At 44.2% G+C, this 21,083-nt stretch overlaps 1 protein-coding gene across 1 annotated transcript in view; it reads right to left on the bottom strand.

Annotated features, from left to right (window-relative positions):
* Nucleotides 1–16,730, bottom strand: part of SALL3 (spalt like transcription factor 3) — a 59,113-nt gene extending 42,383 nt beyond the window's left edge. The window contains exon 1 of the mRNA XM_086965514.1: nt 16,559–16,730. Coding sequence (XP_086821640.1) covers nt 16,559–16,730 — 172 coding nt within the window. The remainder of the gene's footprint in view (nt 1–16,558) is intronic.
* Between the last annotated feature and the right edge of the window lie 4,353 nt (nt 16,731–21,083).

The following is a 21,083-nucleotide window of genomic DNA, read 5'->3' as shown; positions in this document are numbered from 1 at the left end:
ATTTGTAATAGTACACATTAGGAATGTAAAAGCTCTATTTTATTGAGGTGTTGCAGTCAGCCACAGTTTTCATACCTATGTTCAAGTGCCCCTGTGCTATGGAAAGCTTCGGTAAATTATATGCTAGTGTCATAGAGGAAAGCCCACTAATTGGCTACACATGTTTAATTACTGTTGTAGGCCACCATTTCGTCTGACTCGAGTTACCCTCTTGAGCTGCATAACAAACATGTTTAATGAGCAGCCCTCTAATTTATGCCCGATGAAACAAATGGCTGAACAGAATTTTAAAGACTCACCTTGCAGGAACACTTTTTCATTTTTTTTGGTAGGTTTAGTAAAGAAACGCAGGTGCATCGGTCACTAAATGAAGTCTGTTTTGCAGATTTGGACTACAGAAAGAAGCACAGTACAGTTTTTTTTCCAGCTGACACGATAGTGGGACAATTCATTGTGTTTCTAGAGGTTGGAGGGGGTGGAGTGAAAGGACCTATTCAGCTAGATGTGGTCGAGTCTCTGTCTAATGGCCATCAACGTAAAAACACAATTAGTGTCTTTAACATAATTGTGGTACGGTTTATCGTCGAACGCGAACACTATTGTTTCTTTAGCTGTTCTCTGCCCAGAACTAGTTTACACTGCCCAAATAAGTGCAGTGCAGGGAAACAGTAAATTTTTAATCAAGAATTATCGTGCTTTATGGTTTTACAAGCGCAACGCCTCAACATCGATATTGGCTGGTCACTGTAACAACAAAGTAAAAACTTTCCCCCCCAAAAAAAATATTTTTGGCCACATTTGAAAAAAAAGCTACTTCCGAGACGGTCTCCTTATGGTTTGAGGCCAACGCACATCGTCGGTAATTCAAAGGTCTGTACAGAGGAGCAAGGCAGATTTGACTTCGACAGAAACGAAACGCCGTGGTTGAGTGCGTCGACAGGCCTGCTGGCCGAAAACAAGCCCTCCCACTGGTTTCTGCAACGCTCACTGCCAATAGCCCTCCCTCTTTCCCCATAAAACTGACGCATGACCCTTGACCTGACGACTTGTCTTTCTAGCAGCTGGAACCCGGATGTAGTGTTCCTTGAAGACTGCTAGCTGGCAATTCACTGTAGTCGACACGCGCACAGCATGTGTGACTTCACAGCTGAAGGTACCTGCTAATGAAAAATCTCTTTTTTCCCCTTCTATTTTCATAAACCGACTCGTCATGTTTTACACTCCCTACTCCAAAGCCATCACTCGGAATCAAAGTCTTTCTGTTCATTACAAGTTCTAGCTCTCCATATTTTTTTACAGCCTTGTTGTTCATCTGATTTGTGTTTCTTTTAACATATGTTACGCCTAGAAGCTGGGCCCCGGGCATTTGCATATCATCAACACAATACGGTAAAACTTTTAAAATATGGAAAACGTTTTTTTCCCCAAATGCCAAGTTTACCGTCCACATTGCATTCTAAATCTTCAAAATCGGTAGGTGTGTTTATGGTTCTCCCTATTGTTTTCTGTGTTTCTAATGTTGGTGTGATAAAGCTGTTAGCCAAGCAATGCCATCTGCTGACCAATGTAACATAACTGCACCACAAAACAAATACCATGTATAAACTTAGATTGAAAACAATATGAGAATCTCTGCTTCTCTACAAACGCCGCACACTCAATACATTATAAAATAAGGGTTAATTACACTGCAAAGACAGAATTTAATTCAGGAGGAGGGGGCACACACACATAAATATGTACGTGGTATACACTAATAATCAGCAATTGTGAAGTAATTTGTTATAAGTAATTTAAAAGCGGGTGACTATTGTTCACTGAAAACCAGATCAGATCGTCAATTAGTTTAAACATGAGTCAACATTTTAAACATTAGCCTCAACTTTTCAGATATTAAAATAGCTTCTGTGGACTCCTTTTCCCGGTTAACCTGGCGTTTTGTTTTTAATTTTATTTGTTGGTGTTTTCAACAGCACCACTTTACCAACTTAAGGCAAATTCATATCTGAGTTGTACATTGTTGCATAGAAACAAAAACACTAATACCGTGATTTCTTTGGACCTACCTGAACTAAATTGCACCAGAACTAATACAATGTGGGTATTGTAGGAAGAAGAGGTGGTGCGTGTTAAATTCGGCTTTTGTAACGCAGCAGATAGGGGCAGGCAGGGAAGGCGTGATGAGTAAAGAAAACAACTGCACTCCGGTGGAAATCCACAAAGCTCTTTTGCAGAGTGCAATCATCTTACCTTGAGTCCGTGCAAGGGGATTCCATATTTGTTTCAGTATTGCGAGCAGGTGTACATAACATTGTTATTTTTACTGGCTAGAAGCCTGCAAGAACTGCTGGTAAATTGATGCTAATATGTAAAAATAAATGTAAAAAAGTTCAGCAACAATAGTGAGGAGATGCGGTGTTAAGGCAGCCAACTCGGATGCGGAAACGTAAATGTAAAGTGATCCTTCCAAAAAACGACAGCTCTTCAAGAGTCGTCTTTTGAAGAGCATGGAGCATTGGTGTCAATCCAGATATAGACGGAGATGGGACTTGCTCTGCTCATTAAGACGCTCGTCTTATGTCCGAGTCCTTCCACACACCCCACCCTCCAATCTCAATCCGTGATGATAGCTACTTAACTTCCCAACGGTGAGAGGATTAATGTTATATATGTACTGGAGTGTGGTATGCTTGCATCATCCTTTACATGCATTTGAATGTCAAACAGGGATGCTACATAGTTAATGTCAAAAGGTCAACAGCCACCGAGACAGTACTAGGTAAAGTCTGCTGTTGCATCAAATATATACATCAAAATACAATGAATGCTGAAGATTACGACTTCCGGGTTTATGGTATTTTTTTTTTTTTACATTTCCTCCCTCATATCTATTTCATTGGTATGAATCCACGTTTTTATTCAGTGAGAAAAGAAAGTAGTTGCAATTATACTCCATATTAAGTTATTTAGAAAAATACACTTGCGCTTGCACCCTTGTGCGGTTAGACTGGACCTTACACAGACACAAGGGGATAATTTCTCTTGTTCATGTGATCTGGAGATTGCTGTTAACTGGATTGAATTGACTGACGAGCCCTTACACAACAAAGTGCTAAACCTGATTTTTTGTTTTTTTACACTCTTTATTCTTTCAGTCTGCTGAGCAATTTGCCTAAAAGACTTGAAGCCACTGTGCAAGGCTAGTGAAAAGAGCTGTTTTCCATATTCATAAATTGACACAAAGAAGGAAATAGATTAGTTTGCATCTGTTTTCACGTGCAAAAATGAGTAAAAATGGAAGAGAGAGCTTTAGTAACCATGTTCCCTGAACAGACTACAGACTGAGGTAGTATTCTGGAGCCACTCTTAAGGCACTCTGGCGGGCTGCAGATCTCAGGAACTCAAAATCTCGAGAATACAATTGTGAATTAGAGCAAAACAGGAAATGATAACGGCATTTCTTTGGTATTTACCAACAGTCTCGGAGATACAACTCTTTTAAATAAAATAATAGCCTAACAAAAATTAAATGGAAGGCAATTCTCAAAAAAATAAACATATTCATCACTTCAGGGGTGGATACACAGGTGATCATGACCACACAGATGATCATGGCCAAAGTTGCTTTTCTCTCGCGCCTTACAATATATGAACGTTACACAAGTAGTCACCTCCCCTAACATTGAAGTTGTTTGAAATGATTAAAATGAGAGCAGTTTTTGAACACTGCGTAAACTTTGTACTTCATCTCATTTTAAGAGTGTGCTTGTTTAATTTGTCTTCAGAAGATGGGAGGAAACAACTGAATAACACAACACACGACACAGAAGCAAGTTGCATGTTGAAATAAATAAAATAACACTTTTGGATTGGGCTATCAGCAAAAAACAAAGCATGCTTATTATGTTCTAACTTATGCAAAACAGCACTGTAAGGTAATCTGTTTGGGGGTGCGTAACGTTTTAAATAATGAATGCAGTTCGTGGCAGGTTTTGTTTTGGTAAATTTGAGCATGTGAAATTTAGTAATGGAGCAAACACCAAGTGTTTAATTCTAAACAGGTCTTTCTTCCATGAGTAGGTGTGACATACAATTTAGTCATGAGAAGTCAACATACAGAAAAATCTTTTGTCTGTTGGCTTAAAGTGTAATCATGCAATATCCACATAGAGTATTGCTATTGTGCATATAAAGTGCAGTTATGCTTAATGTAAAACAGATACACTTGCTGTGTTCAGAGTTCCGCCACAGTGTTTGCACAAAGTGCACTTGTGTCAAAGCTTAAAGTGCATACTTGCTATACGCGCAAAGATTGCGCACAAGCTTCTCTCAAGCGATGCACAAACAGCACACATAGTGTATGAAAAATATATTTATAAGCTGCCCTAAAGGATACCACTCAGTGCATGCTTCAGTATCGTTCCTACCAGAAGGCATAGGTTGTAGGCTAAGTTATTACACAGGGTCAAGGTAGGTTGCGCTGAGGCACTCAATGACAGGTCAAGCGCCAAATGTCTCTAAAATGTGAATACATCACCAATGTTTGCCCAGCTAACAGTGAATACACTGTTAGTATTATTGTTGTCATGCCACTTATTGGCAGCTAATCAAAAAAACTTCTTGTAGCATTAGTAATTCTACCAGTTTAAAATAATTACCCATGAGTAACGTTCAGTTTAAATATATGCGATCAGTTGATTTCACGTTTAACACAACGAAAATGGTTCCTTCTTTCAGAGGATACACTTGAGTCACATATCGACCGAGCAGCATCGTCCATTTAGCAGACCTTTGCCTTCATTTTAAACTAAGAAAGGGTGGCTTGTCAACAAAATTAGCAGAACTAAAAAGCGTCAATGCAAACGTACGCAAATTTCGTAATTTCAGCTCTTTCCAACTGCAAAGTGTTCTAGGAAGAAGAGCCCTCAGTCTTCAACGAACAGAGGTTGTGTGCTGTGTAACTGACTTTACCCTCCTGTGAAACCCTATACTGCTCACATTTTGCTCTAAATAATTGAGTACCTTGTATATAAAGCGGGTTGAAGGATATTTAAAAAAATAACTTTAACTGATAAGTATAAACTATTTTTCAGTCGAGAGGAGTCAATTTGAACACATGCTTTCTTGTTATGGCTTCACAGGCAGAGAGAGGGCTTAACACGGAGGCAATTAAGCAACAAACGCCCTCGGTCCGGGGAGGCAACGCATGCAATTCAAGATGAGATGCGCTTCAGTTGCACTTCGGGCGGACTCACACTTGCGCACACGTGTTTTATCCCTCAAGTTTTCTTAAATTGTTAGGAGACATTTGTTTTCTTGCAAATTAATTCTTTTCAGGTCTTTATGATAGCTCAGAGCCACATAAAGGGGGATGAACGATGGCGTACTGAGCTCAAGCTGCGAAACAGGAGGAGACAAATGGAGAGCCCCGCTGTGGGGGACAATGTAGGCAGGAATTCCAAGCTCGACAGGAGAGAAAACAGCTCTTCTTTTTCCGCAGATCTCGCAGGCTGCTGACATGTATTTCGCCTGTAGAGGGCAGGCTTGCTATGTGAAATCGGCAACCAAGTCGGCACACACACCCTGCTCCTCTCCGTGGCCTAAATCATAATGTGTTAAGTAACAGCCACTTGTGGCAAGATCACGTAAAACCTCCTTTTACTGAAGAAAAAAAAATAACAGTTGCACCTCTTGACTAGTGGTGCGACGGTGGCTGACTGACTCACGGGCGCTTTTAGCCTCCAGTACAGATGTCGACCGGTGCCCCCCACCTTGGTGTATGATGGATGGACAAATAATGTGGCGTTTGTTCAGGTGCGGGGATATGGAAAGGCACTGCGCTGGGCGTCTCGCCACTCAAACAGGCAGAGAGAATTAAGCTATACATATATATATATATATATATATATATATATATATATATATATATATATATATATATATATATATATATATATATATATATATATATATATATATATATATATATATATATATATACATATATCCGTCATAAATTAGCAGCTACGGAGTAAATACGGCTGATAGCGTTCATCGGCAAAAATACTAACAACCTGCAGCTGTGAGAACACTGTAACAGGCCTAAAACATACACGGTTAAGGGGAAAAAACGAGTAAGAATTGCCTCCTGCCCAACTGCTAGCGTCAGGAACGACCTCATAACTGCCAAGAGCTGGTATGCAAACAAAGCAAAGACTGCATAGCTGAATAACCACGGTACTATCTATTCTCACAGCTCTCTTCTCTGAATAAATCCTACCAAGAGTCTTGAAGCGTCGTCGTTGTCATTTGGCAACCTCTCAATAAGCAACAGAAGCTTTTGAGCAACTAGATGACCATTTTTTTTAATACAACCTCCCTTGTGAAATCATGTCCCAAGCACTTGGAAGATAACTAACTAGTTTCTCCGGTATAAGACACCCGAGCACCATGAGGCAATATCGGTGAAGGTAACTGGCACTACAAAAATAAAAAAATTGCAAAGTACTATCAGAAAAAGGGAGGTGTGACACTAAAGACACAAGATGAAAATGCCATGTTACTTTTCTTTCACAAAACGTCTTTTAATAAAAGAGGTTGCATTTGTTTTGGTATGTAAAGGATTGAAACATTGCACTTCAGCTCAGAGCTATTCCTTCATTAACAACCTCTAGGAAGGAGATAAAAACCTGTTAATTTAACATCCAAGCTTCTACTCACCGGCCTTTTCAGACAGCGCCAAGACACCTATGATATTCGCGTGCTTTAAACATTTCCTAACATAACAAAATTAGGAACATTTTTGTAGAAATGTGCTTTTTTAAAGCAAATGCCGTCCTCTCAATCAAGTAGGGCTGAATGAGAACTGACAGAAGCAGGATGAGAGGGGCAAGATCTGCATTAGAATATCTGTTGTTATTTCCTGGAGAGGTGTGAGACCATTGCACAGAAGCCACGTAGGCTTAGCTATTAAATTGATCCTCTATAAAGTAGGATGCTTAATTTCTGCGCTGTGACTCAAAAGGTTATGGCCCTCAGAAGTTGCCATCTTTATTAAAATCTTTCGCTCATGGAACACATTTTGCAATCCCTCCCAAACGCAATGTAGACAGCCCTAGATCAGCAATCTTTCACTTGTGTGAGGGTCTTCTTAGATGGACAGAAAATGAGAAGAAACAGAGTCAAAGGTATTGAATCCCTCTTCTAAGATCATTTTTTGCCGTCATTAATAGGTTAACATTATCAACCGTGATAGAAAGGGAAACCTAAGCAGTTGATCAGGAAATGGTGGTTTGATATATCGTATACAGAAATCATAATCTTGAGGATCCCCGACTACGGTGTAGTTTCATCGTTCTTAGCAGGGCACAGCAAGATAACGAAAAGTGCCTGTACAATAGTACCAGGATATATTTACCTGTGATGCGCCTTTGCACAAAATGTCTATGAAGGTGTCATGTGTGATTAAGTATATCGATACAAGGGGTTAATTTGCTTAAAGAGGCCTAATGATATGTTGAGGTTTGGCATTTTGAGAGGTCTGATGTATCAGTAGATGTCCAACATAACATGTGTCTTTGTAAAGTGCACATTAACCCAAGGGTATCTTGGTGCTGAGTAACATGTTTATTGTTACCCATCTCAATGGTACTCATTTTATCGACCCGCCGGTATTTGAATCTGTAACCATGAGGTTGAACATATGCCCTTCCAGTGGACAAATTAGTCCACTAAGACACCAGGCCCAACAAGGTCTAACTCAGACCACTCTTTCTATACATTGAGAAACAGCTGTGTAGCAGTATGCTGTGTTCATTGAACTGGAATGGAGTCTCTGTTGTGCCTAGATTGTTACAATTGAAATGGGTTGGCAAAAGCAGCACAGAGCTTATGGTATGAATTTAAATTGTCATCTATCGGCCACTTCAAATTCTTGCAGAAAGGTTGCGAGAATGTGCCACCAGAACAAGTACTATATATATTATATAGGCAGCTCAAAACTATCGAGATTATTGTTTTTATGCTGTTTGAATAAAAGAAAAACCTTGAAGAACAAACTATGGACACAGATTGAATATTTTTCCCTGGGTGCACCTTCTCTTTTTGTGTATATATATATATATATGGGTACGCTTCTTCTCTGTGTGCTGGAGGCGATAACAAGGAATATATATATATATATATATATATATATATATATATATATATATATATATATATGTATATATATTATCATCTTCCTAGAATACACTTGGTAATATTTTAGTTTAGCGTTAAGTCCTATACAGTGTTTTACATTTTATTCTTCATCTCGTTGGATACGATCTGACAAGAGAGAATGCAGTTCAAACACAGATGCATGTCTCTGTTGCAATATTTGTACATGGTTCAACTTCCCCCTGGAAGGTTGCGTACACGAGGAAAGTAAAACACTAGGCGTTCAATGTGTCAAATAGGTGGACCTCGTGGACCCCACCACAGTGCCTTCAGTGACAAACCAATTCAATTGATGAGCTGCGGTACAGCTTATGGATGCCCCACTCTTCCTTTACTACTGACAAATAGTTTTTTGATTCCTAATAAAAGTGCTTGCAGTGAAACAGCACTGCATGTATTAAGGAGTGGTAGTGCATGACAGGCCTCGCGTTATCATTGGTCTACTGCTGACCATTGCATCTACTTGCAGATATCAGGCAAAATACTGTGCAATATTTTCCCAAGATCTAAAACACTAAATTACTTCTATGCCTTTTCAGCCTTGTAGAGCACAGCTGTTTTCTCTCCCTATCAAGTGGAAGGAAGAGGGTCATCATTTTATTACAAAGTTATTGGAGCGTATATTACCTACAAGGCTCTCTTTAAGAAATATGGGGCATTCTAAATACTAGACCTACCAAAGGAACCAGAAAATTTAAGTTACCAAAACCTAAAATATATACCAATACATTAGCGACCATAAAGAAAAACCTGTCACGAAACAGTTGTGTGGGGAAAGCACCTTAAAGAAGGAACCAAGGAATTCCCGCTCTAAGCTGTCATGGGGATCTTGAATCAATATTTTTGGGGCCACACTGATGGGCGCCTACCATCCTGATGCACGGTACAATTTCTGTTGCTGCAGGAGCCGTGCATATTCTCACGAGGTCTGAAAGAACGTTGTCGCTATAAACCAACCATAAGGTCCTTGCGCAAAGCACACCCAAGATCTGACAGCTCGGGGATTTAGCCTTCCACTCTCTCTCAGGCAAAGGAGGAATTTACTCATCTGCCACTGAGGATATATATTATTATATGCAGTGAAACATCCAATAAAATTGGAACGTTTCTAATTGTTATCGGACCATATTATTGTAGTCTTAAAATATAAAAAAGTTAGAGGCCTAAGTACATCTCTAATTATGCAACAAACAATCAGTGGGTGCTACTCTATGCAGGCGGTGGGGCGACCTGATACCGAAGGCTCGGATTCTCGTAGGTGAGCAGCAGAAGTAGTCTTTCTACTGATTTCAGAATTTAATAGAATCAGCAAATCTGGGAATAAGTGTGACAGATGAAATTGTGACACACAGGCTTAGGGCTTCGAAAAGCAGAGAGCCTCTACAACACCACGATAACACTAAATGCTCTTGACTACTTCAACCAATATCAGTAATATATAATGCATGTAATCAATAAATATGCATACACGCAGTGGAAACATGAATGTGTCTGTGAATGAGTGAGAGCGGGCATGTGTGTGCAGGGGAAGACACAATCATGTGTTATTTAATGTTAAGAGTAGTACACAAAACATGCTGATTTGCATTCACAATAATATCTGTCTATCTGTCTTTCTATCTATGTATCTGTCCATCCATCCATCCTGCTGCCTTCCTACTCATCAAGCCCAATGCATCTATCCATCCGTATGAATATATTGATGAAATGAATTGGAAAGAAGGGAAACAGGTGTAAAATCAATATGGTTCCAGTAGAGACCAAAGTGGTGACCTTAAAATAATGAGGGGGAACCAATGAAAAAAAACACACAAATATACATATAAAAAATGGAGGTATGGAGCCCTCAAATGCATTGCTGATAGGGATTCGCTGACATAACTGAATTTGGAAATTATGTACTGCCTGTAAAAAAAACGCAAAAAATACCCACTTCTCAAGATAACAAACACGAGAATAAAAGCAGGAACGGTTTACAGTAGCAATAGCTTTCAAATTAATCGCATACGCCCATATATACTACAAAAACATAAACACATACTGCACCTGTACCCATACACCTTTAACATACTGAGTTAGCTTAAATAACAGTGCCCTATTTGTTAGGCGTGCTTTACGTTTCTTCCAGCAGCTTACTAAAACTATGAGTTACTGAGTGGCTGTTTTGCACCACTTAGGAAACATTCGAACATTAAAGAGTATCTTTCCTGTTGATGTTAAAAGGCAGACTGAAGAAAAAAAAAGCAGGTCCTTTTCCTGAAAGAGTCGCTGTCACCGGTCCGTCGGGGAGGTAGATGGGCCTCAGATAAGCTCTCAATGTGCAGGGACAGAGGGATCTCTAGTTAACACTCAAATTCAATGTTAACACTTAACAGGACCGTGGTAAGCCCTGCCGCCAAGGTCAACTGCACAGATGCACTAATTGTATTATGAGCTTGACATCTAGCGGCCACCCCCGGCAGGCAAAGGTTAAACCAGCAGCTCCTGTCGAGGCCCTGGAACTACTCACCCTCGGGGGATCCCCGGCCGGAGCTCGCTCGCTGGCGCTTCCCTCGTAAGTCTCACCTTTTCGAAGGCGCCTTCAACTTTACTCGGCCCACGCAGGACTAAGAGGTGACACACGGAGCCAAAAGGATCTCGGACTGTGCTTCAAAATGCACAAGCTGGGCGACCCTTGTTCTAGCCACTTTTAAATGCCTGCTCCTTTTAAGTCGAATGCAAGTCAACCTGCGCTGCTTTCCTGAAAACATGAGCATTGTTAGCGACATGTCTCTAAAGTTAGCCAAGTTATTTGAGGCATGGGAGACGTGTATCACACACACACACACAAACACACACACAAATGTCGCCCCTCACCTTGTTTTATTTTGTAATGCTGTCATTTTCGAACCAACAACTTACAGACATAGAGGATACCCCAAGATGGTAACAAGGCGTGTTTTATTATGGGGCCCTCAAAACAAATGTGACATACTTTGAGCAAGACTCACACTTGAAAATGTGCACCAACACGATCCAAAGGTATTTCAAATGCAACGAAGGCGTGAATGCTACCAGGTGGAAGATATTATAAATCAAAGCCGGGAAAAACAATGTAATTGCAAAAAAGCCAGAGTAAGCTATTACCAGATTGAAAATGCAGTAAGATTCTCCATTAGGAGTCCCACTACATACCTGCGGAGATTTCCTCCCCAAGGCCTGGTCTGCGAGATGCAAAAGTAACTTGACATCTGAAGAGTGGTTCATGTTATATGTTGGTCCAGCACATGGCACATTTTCAAAATGCAGCAAGGGTCAGGATGGAATCAGGCTGTGCCCAGGCCACCCATCCAGTCGATGCATTAAAGCTCACTGCATCGTCCTGAGCACGTGAAAACACCATATTCTTGGCCTCTTTAGCTTTTTACACTGGAATACACCATATTCTGGTCTCTTTAGCTTTTTGCCTAGCAAATGTTTAAGTATTGCCGAGGCAAGCTACGAGGCCCCCCTCGCTGTCGACCTCAAGACAACCCTACGTGCACCGTCTGCGACTGACGAAGGAAGCTCCTTATGGCCCCTCAAGATTATACTAAGACTTGTCCAAGATTAGCAGCCTTCGATGAATTCTGACCCACTTTTTATGCCACATGCGTGGCTCATTGTCTTTCCTACTCAATACAGCCAGCTCTCTCTGTGAACACCAAGGTGAATGTGGCGTCTGACATACTTTGCTAGTCGAGAGCTTTATTCGCAGCTACCCAGTAACTCTTTCTGGACCATGTTTGTAGTAGAATTAAGGACCCCCCTTATCCATATGTAAGCTGGATATTAAAAGATAGTTTTGCTAAATAAGTCGTGATTGGTGCAGTCGCCGGGCATGTTTATCAATACTTATGTCTTCTTATTTCACTCACTGGCTGCTTTAATCTCACAAGCCACAAAATAAAAATTACAGCATGGGCTTCGTGTTGCAAAAATGTCTTGCGGGGAAATGTCTCATCAACCAAAAAAATGAAGTGCCACCAGAAAAGATTGTTACTTTCTGTCTGCAAAGTTGTACTGCAATGACAACGGCCTGACAATAAAAAATGTGCACACATCAACGCCAATTCAGCAATTTTCTTAAATTAAAAATGCATTCCTGCATATTGGCATCCTCAAACACATGTATCTACGCATCCATTGTGGGTTTATTTGCAACACTATAAAGGCAGTAGGTACTCTGAACAGCAAATTACTTCTCGAATTCTTCTAGAATTATAATGTGCCCACTAAACAGAGCTACAAGAAATACTGACTTTTGATATCATGAAATACAGAGGTTGCAGCTGTGGTCACTGTCAGCTCCATGGATTTTAAAGGGGCCGTCCACAGTATAGAGAAAAACAAGCATTTTTCTTTGCCCAATCCTGCGGCTATTCCAGAATGTTCCTACCTTTGATGATGTCACTCGGGGTTTTGAGAGCCACTGTGACATCATTCACTAGAGGGCTCCTTCAAAGGCATTCCGTCAGATCTGAGCGTTTACCCCAAACTTCACCCCCATACGAACTGTTTCGTAAAGTTCTCTTCATCGAGTTTTTCCTGCCTGCCCCTGTCTCTTATGTAGGGCGAGCAAGCACGACTTTCCTTAATGGGAAAGCCTACACTATCTTTGGCTTCCGAAAATAAAACGACAACCAGTGCACATCTTAAAGGATGCTCGAGCCAGCTCTGCATGCCCTTAAACATACATTAGTTGATGTTTTTTTTTTGTTAAAGGAGTAGCTCCTGTTATCTCAAATATACATAATTATTGTGAATCGCCATTAACACTGTTGTGCTTATTACTCGCCCTGTGGTTTGTAAATACTTAACTTTTCTGAGAAACGGATTGGGCGAGTTGGTGCCCCTAAGTAGTTGTGCTCTCGCATTTTTAAACGTCCTACGCTGCTTGCAGTCCATTGATAGCGTTGCATTTCAGTTCATTGTTTGGCATTAAATGGGGACCTCCAACAATCTGAAACGAGTTAACATCCGCCTATTGTGTTTCTAAGTGCTCTCAAGCTGCAAGGCCGAAACCACCGTGTGTGGGCTTCCCTGCACCAGCCACGGCCCATGCACAATAATCATTTCAAGTCCCGGACAAGTAATTGGATCTCGCCCTTCATTTAACAGCCAATCAAACTCAGTTAGCATTCTCTTTTTTCGAGAAATTAAATCTTTACTGGCCTCTGTCTCCGAGTATCAGAACTCTGCCTTTTTTTTTGCAATATACTGTCATGGTACTTTTACTGTCTATGCCCTGTTCGACAACGAGCGAAACTCACTTCATGCGAATGTCTGGCGTTATAAGATCAGAAAATGTCGTCTAGAATTAGTTATATGACTAAAAGTGTCATTTTCTACCCAGCGTGGCCTGGCAGAGGGCATGTTCAATAGAGGGTTAGGGGAAACCCTATTCAAAGCAGGTTTCTTCAGCGAACTAGTTCCGCAGAGCCAGTCAACCTCATTTTGTTTAAAGGCATATCCAGGTTCTCCAAAATTAAAAGCTAAAAAAAATGGGGGCTCTTGTTTTTTATCGCGACTGTAGTGCCTGAAATGATCGCCCCCTCCCTCCAATCTTCTACCACAATGTTTAAACATTTCAAGGCTGCCTGAACACGAGCTTCCTTCCAATCTGCAAACTCCGTGCAAGTGTTTCATTTGCGGCTTTACATAGTTTGCACCACTGAAATTTATTTCATTCCATGCCCCGACAAAAAAGTGTTACAAAATAAAACTTATGTCTTCACACTATATTACTGTCTCGGGACACGTTTTACATAACTCTATCAGCTAAGTGTGTTTTCACGGACCAGGAATGCGACCCGTGTTGACCGCGGCCTTCTGGGGTCTAAGCAGTTATTTAAATTGTTGCATTTCGTGGGGCTATGCCGTGAAAGGCGCCCCCCATTCAGCGCCCCACAATAAAACCCGCGTTAACATTCCTCGCGGGGACGCAGTGTCGCGCCTTTGAGGGGAGGGCTGCCCCCCTCATTCGGCAAAAATAAATCCATTCATTTGATCGTGTAGCCATTGAGAGGCGACACAAAACAAGCCAAGTGTGAGAAATGCTATGAGCTGAAGTAAACAAAAACATTTCCATGACAAAAAGGAGTCTTTGGCCCTTAATCCACCCACCATATGCAAGCGTTTTCATCAGCATAGCGCCTGATTTGATCTCGCATGACAAGACTGCACGAATGACTGCTGACATCAAATAATTGTTTGCGGGTTTTTGTGATTGCGTGTGTGTGTATGTATATATTTATACGTGTATACATACACACACAAAATGCAAACACGTGTATATACACATTACGTCCATAAGAATAATATATTGCCGTCAGAGACATATGATATTCAATATCACATAATGTATTGGAGAACTGCATGCATGCTACTGTACCGGCATGTATGTGTGAACAAATACGTGAAAGTTCAAAGAAATGTCTATATGCCAAGTTATGTACAATTTACAGCATTTGTATCTACTAGTGCAGAAACTGCTTGATTAAACAGTGCATTCCTGTACTTAGAGCGCTGAGACTTTTATGTGGAAAGGGAAGATTTGAAAGCAGATTTATAACCTGACTTAATTATGGACCTAAAGTTTTTTTCGGCCAACAAAATTATGAAAAAGTGTAACGTACCCCATAATTGTGGAACTGCTGGTTCCTAATCCATCCTCCCCTACACCTACACTAAAGCAAGTAAGGGGGGGGGGGGGGGGGGTCTCTTGACCACCCGCCCCCAATCTTCAATTTCCGGGAAGGAAATAGTAAGCTTGAAGCTTTCCATAATGTGACAGATGTTTTTACGTGATGAAGTGAATTCTCACTGCCCCGAACCTCAAAGGTTAAAAAGTTTAGATACATTATGGGCAGAGTGAGTGAAGGGAAAACAAAACAAAACATCTCTGGGCAGCTGTGCGTTTTGTAATGGTGCAAGGCACTTCACAACTACACTCAGAGCGCTTAAAAGGGATCTGGAATAGGGAAGAGCGAAAGGAATCTATCTGCCCGAGGAGACCGAAATAACGAAGTGCGGGAACACGCGTTTACAGGCTTCCTATGTTGAGGGGGTGTCGCCAGAGCAGATACCCGGCATCGGGGCGAACACGGGGGTGACCTCCACACACACACACTACTGTCAGAAGCAGCAGGCATTACAGGTGTCTCAGACTGACAAGCGTGGGGGAGGGGAGGCTTTAAAAGAAGGGAAAGTTTGGAATCTGATTAGGAAGTGTGCCCAGGCAGGGTGTGGAGAAAGGGACGGGGCAAGTGGGCGAAGTAGACGTAGCAGGGCGAAGGTTGAAGCACCCCCTCCCCCGACAGGGCACCTCTCTAATGCCACCCCTGATTGGGAAAGACAGTCCTATAAATATTATTATATTTTAGTCACATTGTGACTACTTTTCTATGACAACCCTCTAAAATATCCATTCGCAGTTTACAGGAAACTTTATGCGTGGGCAGAATTGTAAAACCAGTGGTCTTTAAGGCAGAGACGAGGGCGCCTTTCTTTTCTCAGCTCATCTTTGTCCATCTGTCGCCGGTTACCCCTTTCTGGATCTACAGGAACCCCCTCCTGCGGCAGCACAGCACCTGCCTGCCCCCACCACCACTACACGCAGCCAAGTTTAACCCCCACTCTCCTTCTACCACTACCAAACACAACCACACCTGTGCAACAGTAACACAATTCCCGGAGCCAGGTCTGAGGCGACGAGGGACAGCAGGACACTGCACCCCCAGTGGACACGGGTGGATCCGAGAGGGTGTGTGTCACTGGTGTACAGGTACTCCACACTTGACAAGCATTCCTTTGCAAGTGAGCCCTACACACAGAACCCACGGGTAGGTCCATGTACTTACTCCCTGCCACATAAAATCTTACTACAAAGAGGCAAATTTCACTCTCGCACGTTTGGTTGTGAACTCGCCCCTCTTTGGTCTTTTCATAGGTTGCCATGGGTGCCCCGGACTGGGTCCCTCCTCCCAAAACAATACACTACTCCGAACTCTCCAAAAACCGCAAATGATGCAGGGTGGGGTGCTGAAGGGTTACCGGGCAAACTACTTCCCAGCGCAAACAATCCCACCGGTGACCCGGTGCTACCATCTCTGCAAATAAGGTTAAAAAAAAACCGAGGACTACAATATCCAACTTTGCAAAAGTTTTCGCTTTTTTGCTGTTGTTTACTGTCAAGTTTGGGTGACCACGTTGTTCACAGTACCAGCATTTAAAATGGATAAAAATAAAAAAATTAAAAAAAGCATGCAAACCAAAAGAAAGTGGAACCGTGCACCCTCTCGAGCCCCGGGTTCCCACTTACCAGTGTCCCGGCAGAGCGCCTCCCCGGGCGGCAGCAGCGGCGGCAGCTCCTCGTCGGACGCCAGGTGCTGGGGCTTGGCTTGCTTTCGCCGAGACATGCTGCTGGCAAGTGCGAGCCGGGGCTGCTTTTTTTGCAGAGACATCAGCACCGGCGGCGGCGGTAGCAGCAGCATCAGAGGGCGAGCGAATAAAAAAAAAATAATAACGTGTCTCCCACCGCCCCCCCACCTCTCCGCCCCCACCGCGCTCTCTCGACAAATAGTCGAGTTGCAAAAGCAGAAAAAAATATGACGGAAATTAGCTGGTGTCGGTGCGGCTGGTGCTGCGCATGTCGGTGTATAATTCGGGCTGTGAATAATGCATGGCGATTAATGGGTGTGGGTGTGTGTGCGTGAGTGTGAGGGGGCTGGCCCTGCTCCAGAGCAGAGACACGCACACTGCCCTGGCCGCCTCCTCTTCCCCCTCCCCCTGCCCCGGGCCGCCTCCTGCGCGCGCCTCGCTCTGTCTCTGCAATTAGCAGCTGCCCGGGCTCGCGGGCTGGGGGGTGGGAGCACCGCGCGCGCAGCCGCCGCCGGCCCAAAACAAAAACACTCGGCCGCCGCTGCGCTGCTTCTCCCCGCTGGGTGGGACCGGGACGACGCCTTCTTCGCCCCCCTCTCGTCCTTTTCACGGAAGCTTGTTTGTGTTTTCTTGCCTACCTGCCCCCTCGGCTGGCTGGCTCCACTTCACCTCAGCGGCTTCCTCTTTTCCAGGGCAGCGCGAGAGCGGGGTCAGCTTTTAGTTTCTTTTTGAAGCGCTCGCCTCCGCTTTTGCCACAAGCAATGCACGCCCTCGCATTTAAAGTTGCTTTTGCGTGTTTACATTGCGCCGGGGTTGCAGAGCAGCCTTCCTTCCCCGTGAGGTGCCTGCTTACCGTCTCGCTGTTTATTTTTGCTGGCTCCTGTGTCTTTTTTTTTCTGCCTGGTTCTGTTTCTCTACGAGGGGTGTTTCCCCCCCAGTCCTCCTCATCTCGAGAGGCCCTCACCTCTGACAGACAGCCGACTTGCTGGCTTCACGCCTGTCCCTGCAGCTCGGCGCCCTGTCATGTTTCTTTCGCCCCTTGTTTGCTTTGCAAGCCTGCGCCATGCCTCCCAGGACCGCCGCCGCGCTCTCTGTTTCCAACACCAGATGGGAGCCTGCCCTCGTGAAGCCCGGTCGAATCCCTCGCCTCGGTGTGTGTTCTTGCGCCTCCTGCTTGCTGCCTTCTCAGGCTGCTAGTGCTGCGATCACCTCTCTGCTCGCTGCTGTGTATCCGAGACCCTCTCTCGCGCTCCTGTACCCAGACAAACAACTGTAACTTTCACACTGGTGCCGCCATCCGACGCCCAGTCACTAAAGTTTTCTACAGATGAATGCCCTGTTACCTTATTTTAGAAGTTTGTGTATTTCTTTGCTTTCTAACACTTGCACACAGTCTCCCATACAAGCGCTCCCGCCTCCCTGCATGCATTCGGGGATCTCGCTTCACAGGTCAGCCCTTATAAACCCTGTTTTGCCCACTTCCCTGATTGTGTTTACCTTGCGTTCCTGCGCGCACAGCTATCCGCCTGTATGGTTATTCTTTCCACACTGGCGCTTTCTCGCTACTGTTACTCATCTAGTGTAAAGTTAGTTTTCCATTTGTGATTTTTTTTGCTAAGTACTGTACATACCAGACTTACAATCTCGCTGTCTGATTGTGGGCATGGCTTGATGCCCCCACCGCCTCGCAGCTCAGAAGAATGCCTACCCTCTGTGCGTTTATTTCTCACCCTTTAATCACCGGGAAGACGGTTTTATTTGTGGGGTTGGCAGTTTGTATTTTCTTTGTGTGGCCCAGAACTATGTAAGAGGCACACATTGCAAGTCTCACATCCGCCTTAACAGTGAAATACATTACATGTTCGGATGCAAGCTTTCCCACGCCGCCACGGTGTGTGATATTTGGGAGATGTGATGCGGTAACTTGTTTTTATGTATCATGCCCTCAACTTTGAAGGTGTAATGTTATTTCAAAGGGTGGGAGGTGAAAAGGTCGCTGGTTTGTTGTTTTGTTGCCAGATGGCTCCTGCTTTTCAGCAAGTAAGGCGTGATAGATTTTTTTGTCGAGGGGGGCGTGTTTCCCCGACTGGTTTCAGGAGTCTGAGCGTGAGACGCGGGTACCGCCTCAGAGAGGAGCCCGGTGCGCAGGCACCTGGGGCCGCGGATCCCGCCCCCAAGTGTGGCAGGCAGCCTCCGGCAGGAGTCCCCGCCCCCGCTCCCCCTCTGAGCCCTCACAGTGCGCCTCCGAATACACACACCGGCTCTGCCCTTCTGTCTGCGGGCGGAGGGAGGGGGCGCTCTGCGTGGGTGGTTCAGCAGGGCGCCCCCGCCCTATCGTTACAAGTTTCAGTATCTCAACCAGCGCCTGCCTCCTCCCGCGCGTGAGGTGGAAGCAAAGGCACGCACTGCCTCCTGAGAAGGACAGCTTCCTGGATGGACTGTGCAGGCACTCGTGCGTGTTTACTTCAGAATGTGCACTAACACTTGGACCCGGCATCAAGGAGCTGAGTTTGTCTGGGGGTCACACAGAGTGCGCGCACTGACCCGGTGCCCTGGGGCGCTCCCACGGCGGGGACTGCACTGGGGATGTACCAAGGGCGTGCCAATCCACTGCGCCTCTCTCACTTATTCAGTGGTCACAGCTGCACGCACACGGCTTTGGAATTTCCCCGGTGCGGTAGATGGGTTCAAAATCAGCTGTAGCGCAATCGGGTCTGTAAATTAACAGACATACTGTCCAGCCGTGTGGCGCGAATACAGTGTCCACAAAAAGTAATTGCAGGCGCTTCGTGCTTTCAGACAGCGCCTGCTCAGGAGACACACCCTATCTCCATTTAGCAGGGTAGACACCCTTCTGTCGGCCACTGGCTTCAGAGCTTAATCTAAAAGAGCGTGAAGTTCGTGTGCGTTTCATTACACGCGTTTCTTATTCAGGTACTTGGTAACGGTAGCACTGCAATATGGCATTTCCAGTCAATCCTGGGCCATCAACACTCTTGACAGTGGGTTCATACTGTGCACTAGTCACCCCCACCCCCTGCTGCGCTTTTTATTTGTGGGTGTCTATTTCTGTTTATTTATACGAGCACCAGTTACAGTAAACCCCGGAAGCCCCGGTCGGCACTCCTGACTTTTGTTTCATTTTGAGGGTGGTACTTAGTGGAATGTTTAAACCTGCGATAATATGGGGTGCATTGTAAATTCTGAGGGGCTCTGTCGGGGGTTAGTGGTGGGTGCGAGACATGGGCGGTAGGCGAGCAGCCCTGCGCCGGCACAAAAGGCAACACGGGCCCAGCTCCCAGCGGTCGATCGGCAAAGGGGACGACGCTCACGCCCCGTTTAGTGTTTAAATGGCCATCCGTCTTTTGCACGCAATGGGCTCGTCTGTCAGAATGCTTTTTAAAGGGGAAGGGTGGCATGCTTGGTGGCTAAGGCGCCAGCGCACCCCCTCCCCACAGCACACCACGCTCCTCAACCTTCAGCGAGTTTGCCACAAGTCCCGCACACATCCTAATTACTGTTACCTTCCTCTCACCATCTCCGTGTTTCACCGCATTCCCCACTGTTACGACACCCACCACTCTCCTTGCTTAGCACGTCTGCGGCATGCATCTCATTTACCAAAACCATCGCGCTCTAAACGTTCAGAGTATTTATTAAATCAATGTCCCATATTTCCACGCCAACCACATAGACCCAGATATTCACTGCACCCAGCACTAACTGCACACTCATCAGGTACCCCCGGAAATAGTTAAAGGGTATTAGCTCCGACAGATTTCCTCAGCCACACCACCGCCATTCCAAAACTTGAATATGGAGTTAATGTCGCACTTGCCTATTGCTACTTACCACGCCGCCCGCTGATTTTTGCTTCCTTCCAGTTCCGGCTCAATTTAGTAAACTGCCTTCTATGCCGGATACACTAACCAACATTTTTAGCTTTTTTTTTCCTTTGACGGTAAATAAAAATGAGAAAGGGCAAGGTCATATCAGAAAGGAGTACATTGACTAAAAAGGCAATTTAGTTTATTTTTAAAACAAAAGACCAGGCGAAACAAACTATGTCAATGAGAAAGTATGCTCTATTTGCTCATGTATTTAATATAAGAAACGTCGCCAAAAATGGGGAATCTGCCCTCCCTGAAGTGCAGCGGACGGCATTTACATATTCACTTGTTACAAATACTGAGACATTCGTAATCTTCAGACACACAAGTCAGCGTTTCATTTCTAGTGATTTTACATGCTGTGTTGTATTCTTTAGAGTCGCAGATACGCTTAGGACGTGGGCTACTTTAAACTGCAGTTAGAACAAAGTTTTTCTCTGCGCGCATAGAAACAAAAAATAGCGCCATGCACGTTAAGCGCGAGGGCGCGCAAAGCATGCCGTTTTTCTCCGTTCCCCTATATGTAAGGGTTTTTTTTTTACAAAGAAGAATTCAATTGTCCAATCAATGCAATGC

Source organism: Lissotriton vulgaris, chromosome 4_1 (assembly GCF_964263255.1).
Source record: "Lissotriton vulgaris chromosome 4_1, aLisVul1.2, whole genome shotgun sequence".
NCBI lineage: Eukaryota > Metazoa > Chordata > Amphibia > Caudata > Salamandridae > Lissotriton > Lissotriton vulgaris.
The sequence above is the reverse complement of the archived record's forward strand: the minus strand, read 5'-3'. Positions and strand labels throughout refer to the sequence as shown.